The 9,312-nt window shown below is 51.8% G+C and overlaps 1 protein-coding gene across 2 annotated transcripts in view; it reads left to right on the plus strand.

The window, feature by feature from the left end:
• Window positions 1–9,312, plus strand: part of INPP5D (inositol polyphosphate-5-phosphatase, 145kDa) — a 159,163-nt gene that overhangs the window by 105,321 nt on the left and 44,530 nt on the right. For both annotated transcript variants that reach the window (XM_011980249.1, XM_011980248.1), the window contains exons 11-16: window positions 491–593; window positions 2,374–2,570; window positions 2,976–3,093; window positions 7,818–7,914; window positions 8,539–8,677; window positions 9,004–9,151. In XM_011980249.1, the coding sequence (XP_011835639.1) occupies window positions 491–593; window positions 2,374–2,570; window positions 2,976–3,093; window positions 7,818–7,914; window positions 8,539–8,677; window positions 9,004–9,151 (802 nt within the window). The remainder of the gene's footprint in view (window positions 1–490; window positions 594–2,373; window positions 2,571–2,975; window positions 3,094–7,817; window positions 7,915–8,538; window positions 8,678–9,003; window positions 9,152–9,312) is intronic.

Consider the following 9,312-nt stretch of genomic DNA (forward strand, 5'->3'; position numbering starts at 1 on the left):
AGGCATGCACCACCATGCTTGGCTAATTTTGTATTTTTAGTAGAGATGGGGGTTTCACCATGTTGGTCAGACTGGTCTCGAACTCCTGACCTCAGGTGATCCACCCGCCTCGGCCTCCCAAAGTGCTGGGATTACAGGCGTGAGCCACCGTGCCTGGCCCTCTAATACGTTATTAATGAATCTCCTAAGGCTGGACAGTAAGGTTGTTTCTGATTTTTTTCTGTACTGAGGCATGTGCTGCAGAGCCGAGACAGGGTTGGACCTCTGTGCAGCTCCTGATTACTTTATTAAAGTCACAGCCTTGCAGGGGAATGTCTGGGCCAGAAGCCACTCACTTACGACTTGGACGCATGTTTCCAGGTTGCTGTCCTGGAACTTCATACTGATTTACGCTCCTCTCAGTTTTCTTGAAGCTGACCAAGTCCTTTGCAAAGTGTCATGTGCAGGGAGGCAGAGGCCTTTCTAAGTCTGTCTGCCCTTCCATCCCTAGAAGAGAGAAGGCTTCTGCCAGCTACTGCAGCAGATGAAGAACAAGCACTCAGAGCAGCCGGAGCCCGACATGATCACCATCTTCATCGGCACCTGGAACATGGGTGGGTCCGCGTGCCCCCTCCCTGAAGTCGCCCCCTCTGCTTCCGCCCTGACTCAGGCATCCTCAAGGTGGGGTGGAGTGACAACATCCATGTCCCCTTCCTTCCTGCCCCAGGGCCCTGTCCCCAACCCCCAGCCTACCCGCACAGCCTCCTTCCTAAGGAATTCCACCCTTTTCCTGAGATGATGGGTAAGAAGAATGAGCTTTGGGACTATTGTACCCCAACAGCAGCTGGGGTGGGTTACTCTGTGTGTCCAAACTGGAAAGTTGTAGGGAAAGAGTCTGAATATCTAGGTGAAGAGGCTCATGGGTACCCTGCCAGCCCTAGGCAGCTCACCAAGGGGCCCCAGGCCTGAAAGAAAGAAGTCCACCCTTGAGCAGGGTTGCCAGATTTCTCAGGAGAGAGACAGAAAGAGAGATAAGTAGGTAGGTAGACAAAGGATGCCCCGTTATATTTTAACTTCATAGAAACAAATTTTTTCAGTATATGTTTAGCTACAAACAAATACTGAACATATATGCTAAATAGACATTATGCTGAATATATAGTGTATATACATATGCTAAATATATAGTATATAAACATATGCTAAATAAATGTAATTATTATATTAAATATAAATTATACTAAGGAATGTTATTTAGTTTAAGCATACAGTTAATAATATACTAAATATACGCTAAATATATTTTGTATTAAACATATATACTGTATATTTATATACTAAACATATGCATGCTACTAAATATAAATAATACTAAATAATTTTTTAGTGTAAGTGTTCAGGTAGAAATAAATTAGATAGAAGACATCTAGATAAACTTATTCTGGAAACTACCGGTTTATCTGAAATTGGAATTTCACTGGGTGTCCCGTGTCCCTTACCCTTTGTCCCAAGAGGAGTCTGGGAGGAAGAGGGTGATCAGCGGCCGGCAGGGGCCTCTTGGAAGTGAAGTGGCAGCATGTCACTTGTGTCCCAGAGCCACAGCAGCCCTGGAGTAGAGCTCCAGGATGTCCTTGACACAAAGGCAGGGGGTGCCCTTCCCACACAAGAGTGTGGAAGGAGCAAGCTGAGGCTATGCTGCAGGAGGGCCGAGACCCACCAGCCCGGGAGTTTGAGCACCCACTTTGAGCCACAGTCCATTTACTCCAATGCGTGGCTTCTCTGCACTTGTAAGGCAAGAAACTCATCTCTTTGAGGAACAAACATTGCTCATCCTTCAAGGGCACTGCAGGGAGAACCATTCAAAATTTCTTGATTGAGCTGCTTCAACTCAGTTTTGAAATGGGAATGCAGAGGAGTTTCTATGCTCTCCCATTTCTCTGGCTCACACCCATGCATCTCTCCACTCTGGGCTGGGATCTGCCTTGCAAGGGAGCCTTTGTTGTCTCCCAACAATGGGTTAGAAGCCACCATCCAAAACTTGTCAGTCTCCTTGGCTGTCTTGAGAATAGGATGTGAGTTCCTTGAGAGACAGAACTCAATTATTGTAGCCTCAAAATGCAGGACAGCATCTGACATCAGGGGATCTTCTGGTGTTTCTATACCTTGAAACTTAACATTATGTTTAAAAAGAGGCTTAACTGAGCTCTAGCCCTCACCGACACCCTGGGTGAGGTTGGCGCCCAGGCCTCCATCGCAGGCATTTCTTTGGGCTGCCTGGATGGTCTTGTGTGACGATGTGACCTCCCTCACACTCCCACCCTCTGTTTTGAATTCTCCTAATGCTTTGACTCGATGTGCCTTTGACTCACTTGGTGTTGGGTTTTGCTGTTGAAGGTAACGCCCCCCCTCCCAAGAAGATCACGTCCTGGTTTCTCTCCAAGGGGCAGGGAAAGACACGGGACGACTCTGCTGACTACATCCCCCATGACATTTACGTGATCGGCACCCAGGAAGACCCCCTGAGTGAGAAGGAGTGGCTGGAGATCCTCAAACACTCCCTGCAAGAAATCACCAGCGTGACGTTTAAAACAGTGAGCAGCTGGTGGTGCCCCGGGTGGGGTTCCGGGACGGAAGCTTTGCGCAGCTGGGCTGTCTCAGAGGCAAGGGCAGGCTCAGCCTATCAGCTCTCAGTTTTCAAGGATGTCTGGGGGCCCCCACTGAGAGGTGCCTCTGTATTCAGAAATAAATGGGATCCGTGGGGTATTACTGAAAACCACTGAGTCCTCCGTCTTCCCACCCTTGGTCAGCCCCGGTTCTCATCTTTAGGATGCTTTGTCTCACCTATCACACATCGCTGGGAGTCCCCCGAAGAGTTGGGATTACAGACGGGGTACCCCACACCCAGGGGCTGGGACTGGGGCTGGGTGTGAATCACTGTGCCCTGGTTCACACCCTACACTTAAGGGCCGAGTATTGCAACGTTGTCCTCCCACCAGGTCGCCATCCACACGCTCTGGAACATCCGCATCGTGGTGCTGGCCAAGCCTGAGCACGAGAACCGGATCAGCCACATCTGTACTAACAACGTGAAGACAGGCATCGCAAACACACTGGGTGAGCGAGCAGGGCGGGGACCCTGTGTTCCTCCCATACCCTCTGCCTCGACTCACGCGACCATGCCATCCTGATCCCACCAGTAGTTCCAGAGTCTCACGTTCTCAGCTCCCCGCTCAGTCCTCAGCAAATAGGGGTGGTTGGTCTCCCTGGCTGAAACTCACTCAGGGTCTACACCAGCGCTCCCAGGGATCTAGCTAAAATGCAGGTTCTGACTCAGTAGATCTTGGGTGGAACCCAGGGTTCCAAGTTTCTGACAGGTTCCCAGGTGACTTCAGCGCTGCTGGTCGGCCCGTGGGACCCATTTTAGGTAGCGAGAACCTAGAACAGGGATTGGCCAACTTTTGCAGGAAAGGGAAGGGCCTGATAGTAAATATTTCAGACTCTGCAGGCCACTCAACACTACTCTCTGCCTTTCTGGCGGGAAAGCAGCCATAGTCAACCCAGAAAGCGAATGGGAGTGGCTGTGTTCCGGTGAGACCTTCCTTACCAGCACAGTTGGGAGGTGGCTGGCTCCCGCCCTCCGTCCCTGTACACCAGCTTGGATCCTGGTGTCAGTGGAGAGTCTCTGGAAACGCTGGTGTCAGTGGAGAGTCTCTGGCTTCAGAGAGCAGTAGCAAGGGCAAGAACTCTTCATGAGTGTAGGGGTGCAAGCCTGTGTGTGTGAGTAGGTCTGTGTCTGTGAGTTTGCGTGAATGAGAGCGTGCATGTGAGTGTGTGAACCTGTGTAGGTATGTGAGAGTTTATGGATGTGTGTTTGTGAGCGTGTTTATGTGAGTCCATGTGTAAGCGTACCACCCCATATCTATGAGTGTGTGTCTATGTGTGTGAGTCTATGCATGTGTTTGAGTGTGTGTTTATGATAGTCTATGTATGTGAGTCCATGGGTGAGTGTACCACCCCATATCTAGGAGTGTGTGTGTGAGTTCATGCATGTGTGTTTGTGTGTTTATGTGAGTCTATGTATGTGAGTCCGTGGGTGAGTGTACCACCCTGTATCTAGGAGTGTGTGTGTGAGTTCATGCATGTGTTTGTGAGTGTGTTTATGTGAGTTTATGTATGTGAGTCCGTGTGTGAGTGTACCACCCCGTATCTATGAGTGTGTGTCTATGTGTGTGTGAGTCCATGCGTGTGTGTTTGTGAGTGTGTTTATGAGAGTCTAGGTATGTGAGGGTGGGTGTCCGAGTGCATGTGCATAAGTGCTAGAGCCTCTCTGTGTGTGTATGTGTGTGTGCGCGTGTGTGCACGTGGGGTGGGACACACACAGGGCCCCCAGGCTGGCATCAGGGGCGAGGCCAGTGGTTTTCGGTGGTTGGAGTCAGTGGAGTCAGGAACAGGACAGAGTCCTAGAGATAACAGGAAATGGAAGAATTACTGCAATCGAACGTGCAAAGCTCTCTCAGCTTTTCTGCTGACAAACCGCAAACTGCCCGTGTCCACCCCCGCTCGTCCCCCTTCCTTCCTGCCACAGTGGAAGGGTGGGGCTGGCGAGGCTGTCCTGGCTGCGCCCACGCCCTCCTGCTGCCCGGGAACCACCCGGGTGTGGATTCCATCGCTCCCTGGGCTTCCAGCCCCTCCCACCGGCCCCTGCCCCGCTGTGCAGAATATGCTGGGACCTCCTGGGGCCACATAAAACCACCCCCTCAGCCAGACCTTGCTTGCAACTCCCGCCCCAGTTCCTGGTCATGCTGGCCTCGGGGCTGGGCACTGGGTCAGCTTCTGAGCAGGCAGGAGCTCTGCTCATGTGGACCTGACACACACTGCGTGAGCAGATAGGAGGGAAAGAAGCCAGTTCCGGGGAGGGAGCGCGCTGGCCAAGGAGTGTGTGGCGTGGGCAGAGGGCAGAGGTCAGGGACCTCCCTGAGAAGGGCAGTGCGACTGGCATCTGAGGGGTGGGGAGAAAGGCCTGGCCAGAGTCCCAGCTTTATGACCATTGCAGGGCAGCTTCTGGGCTGTGGAGCTCACACACACCTTCCCCACCTTCCCCTCCTTCCCCTCCTCTCTGCCCTGGGGCCAGCCTCCCTCCTCCACTCCCCTGAAATGGCTCCCCGCCATAATTAGCACAGGACAGGAACAGCAAATGCTGGTCGGCTGATAAAACATTAGTCCTGGCTGGTGCAGTGGCTCACGACTGTAATCCCAGCACTTTGGGAGGCCGAGGCAGGTGGATCACTTGAGGTCAGGAGTTTGAGACCAGCCTGGCCAACATGGTGAAATCTCATCTCTACTAAAAATACAAAAATTAGCTGGATGTGGTGGCATGCACCTGTAATCCCAGCTGCCTGGGAGGCTGAGGCAGGAGAATCGCTTGAACCCAGGAGGCGGAGGTTGCAGTGAGCTGAGATTGTGAAACTGCACTCCAGCCTGAGTGACAGAGTGAGATGCCATCTCCAAAAAAAAATCAGTCCTTAGAACAACCAAGGCCTCTCTAAGAGTGTGTCCTAAGCAAGGCTGTGTGCTAAATGCTTTGTATCAACTCATTTAATATAAATACCCTGCTAGTCACGATGGCTTATACCTGTAATCCCAGCAATTTGGGAGGCCAAGGTGGGAGGATCTCCTGAGACCAGAAGTTTGAGACCAGCCTGGGCAATATAGGAAGATACCATCTCTCCAAAAAAAAAAAAAAAAAAAAAAGACTGGGCATGGTAGTGCATGCCTGTGGGCCCAGCTACTCAGGAGGCTGAGGTGGGAGGATTACCTAAGTCTGGGAGGTCAAGGCTATAGTAAGCAACGATTTTGCCACTGCACTCCAGCCTGGGTGACACAGACTTTGTCTCAAATTTAAAAACAAAACAAAACAAAAAAACACTCGGGCAGAGACTCTCATTATTATTCCCATTTGCAGATGAAGAAACAGAGTCTATGGAGATGATCCATAACTTGCCCAAGGCCCAGGGATAAGAAAGTGGTGGGCAGGGATTGAAACCAGGCTGTCGGGACTGGAACCAGTTGCTCAGTTCCAGGTCACCCTCTGGGAAGGAAAGAAGAGGCCTCCCAATTTGGGGGCAGAGGGGCAGGGCTGGAGAGCTAGGTGCGGTGGAGAGGGCTGGAGGGCAGAAAGCCTGTGTGCTCCCCCACTGGGTCCTGAGGATGCTCAGCCAGGTGATATCCAGGGGTCCCTTCAGCCTATGGCCTATCCAGAGCTGTCCAACCAAAAGAAAATGGGGCCGGGCACGGTGGCTCACACCTGTAGTCTTAACACTTTGGGAGGCAGAGGCAGGCACATTGCTGGAGCTCAGGAGTTTGAGACCAACCTGGGCAACACAGTGGAACCCTGTCTCTACTAAAATACAAAAAATTAGCTGCGTGTGGTGGTGGGTGCCTGTAGTCCCAGCTGTCAGGGGGATGAGACAGGAGAATTGCTTGAACCCGGGAGACGAAGGTTGCAGTGAGCAGAAATTGTGCCGCTGCACTCCAGCCTGGGGGACAGAGTGAGACTCCGTCTCCAAAAAAACAAAAAAGAAAAGAAAATGAGAGCCAAATAGATCATAAATAAATAGATTTATGATCAAAATAGATTACAATTTGATCTATTACAATCAATAGATCAAATTTTCAAGTAGCCACATTAAAAAGGAAACAAGTGGAATTAATTTCAATAATAGATTTTATTGAACTTCATAATCCAAATACAATTATTTCAATAGATATTCAATGTAAAAAGTGATTTGCTATTTTACAGTCTGTGTTTCTTACCAAGGCCACAATTCTGATGTGTATTTTACACTCACAACCCGTCTCATTTTGTACCAGCCACATTGCAGGTGTTTGATAGTCACACGTGGCCTGTGCCTGTATTGGACAGAGCAGGTTCTCAGCTGCGTGTGTCAGGATCACCCAGAGCAGGGGTTGACAAACGTTTTCCGTAGAAGGCCAGATGGTGAATATTCTAGGCTCTGTGGGCCACACAACTGTCTCAACGCTTCAGCTCTGCCATCGTAGTCTGAAAGCAGCTACAGACAATCCAGAAGTGAATAGGCATGGCTGTGTTCCAGTAACATGTTCTTTATGAACACTGAAATTAGAATTTCATATTTTCATGAATCACAAAAAGATTGTTTCTCTTTTGATTTGTTTCCAACCATTTACAAATGTAAAACCATTTGTAGCTGCCAGTGAGCCAGCATTTGCCCACCGCTGACCCTGGAGGGCTTGTCAAACACAGATTACTGGGCCCCATCCCAGGATTTCCGATTCAGTAAGTCTGGGGCGGGGCTGAGAATCTGTCCTTCTGACAAGTTCCCAGGTGGCGTTCAGCTGCTGGTCCAGGTTTCCCATTGGGAACCAATGACCTAGAACAGATCAGAACGTTGGCAGAAAAAGGTGTGATCTCAGTGTGGGCTTTTGGTCTCTCCAGGAACTTTGAATTCGCTGGGAGGGAGATCAGCCCACCCGGGCTAGAACCTTCTGCATCTTCCCAGGGCTTCTGGCTGCCGCTTAGCACCCTGGTCACTTCAGAGAGAGATGCCGGGGGAGGATCACAGCAGCCGCCTTCCTCTGCCCCCCTGAGAAGCCCAAGGCTGCCGCCGTCTGCGCTGCTCCTGCATTTTCTCATCTCCCGCTCTCTGCCCAGTGGCTCCCACCCCGCAGGACCCCGTTTCGCCCTCCCCTTGTCAGCTCCTCACTCACCTGCCCCTCTCACCCTGCCTCCGGGTGATTTCTGGCCCCTTGGCAGTGTGTCTGTTTGATGTTTTGATTCTTCTTTCTGCTCTTCGTTGTAGGGAACAAGGGAGCCGTGGGGGTGTCGTTCATGTTCAATGGAACCTCCTTAGGGTTCGTCAACAGCCACTTGACTTCAGGAAGTGAAAAGAAACTCAGGTAATGGAACTCCTTCCCCCCAAGAGTGTGCATTTGGGTTATCTGCCCAGACACACCTCACTCCTCTAAGCACCAGAAGGACCTGCTCAGCTCTTGCCTTTGACCTTGTGGGTGTCCTGTGGCCTTTCAGGGCCCACCACAGTCTCATTAAAGCCAACTGCAGCACACTAGTGACCTCATGTGTGGAGGAATTTTGTCTGAAGGTCAGAAAAGATATTTCCTTGTGTCATTAGCCTGATGGACCCCCGACTAGCACTGTTTCTAAAGCAGAAAGTTTCCTCTGGGGCCTCCTTACAAATCCAAGCTGATCTTGCCTAGCTGGGACCCAGGAATGAAGACAGCCATCTAGAATCCTCACTGTTCTGATTCTCTGCTGTGCAGATGCTGTTACTCCTGGGCCCCTGCCCTCTGTGCATCCAGTGTGGCCTCAAATGCCCTTTGCATCCTGGCTGTGGCGTATTTGCACACTAAGGTGGTCTGCTGCAGCAGGGCTGGAGGGCTAAGTCTCCCTTCCCCCCACCTGCTATGCTCCTCGCCCCCCACCTATGGCAGGAGTGACTTCCTGCCACAGTGGAGGGGGAACCAGTGACCCCGTGCTAGATGGCCGCTTTTTCCTTGCATTAGGCGAAACCAAAACTATATGAGCATTCTCCGGTTCCTGGCCCTGGGCGACAAGAAGCTGAGTCCCTTTAACATCACTCACCGCTTCACGCACCTCTTCTGGTTTGGGGATCTTAACTACCGTGTGGATCTGCCTACCTGGGTAAGGGGCTGCCCGCCTGGGGCTGGGGCTGCAGGAGATGGAGGCTCCCTTGAGTCAGCTCGGGGCAGGTGGTCGTGGAGACACGTGAGCTAAGCGGGCTGAGGTGGCGGCTCCCCTTGGGGGCTCAACGCTGTTTCCGTTACTGAGCCTCAGCTGCTCCTCACGGTTCCCCTGTGCTCATGCCCGGTTCCCATAACTGTCACGGCCACCCTGCCACCATCACTCTGCAGCCTGTGTCATCCAGCTGCCCGCCCCCAGCCCCGAAGCTTGCCAGGCCTGGATCAGCAGGGCTTCTCACCAGAGGCCCGGGCATGTTCTTGTTCCAGGAGGCAGAAACCATCATCCAGAAAATCAAGCAGCAGCAGTACGCAGACCTCCTGTCCCACGACCAGCTGCTCACGGAGAGGAGAGAGCAGAAGGTCTTCCTGCACTTCGGTAAGAGCAGCGGCCTCTCGGGCGCGGTGGCTCACGCCTGTCATCCCAGCACTTTGGGAGGCCGAGGCGGGTGGATCGCGAGGTCAGAAGATCGAGACCATCCTGGCTAACATGGTGAAAACCCACCTCTACTAAAAAAAGTACAAAAAATTAGCCAGGCGTGGTGGCAGGCGCCTGTAGTCCCAGCTGAGGCAGGAGAA

This window comes from Mandrillus leucophaeus, unplaced genomic scaffold (assembly GCF_000951045.1).
Source record: "Mandrillus leucophaeus isolate KB7577 unplaced genomic scaffold, Mleu.le_1.0 Scaffold21, whole genome shotgun sequence".
NCBI lineage: Eukaryota > Metazoa > Chordata > Mammalia > Primates > Cercopithecidae > Mandrillus > Mandrillus leucophaeus.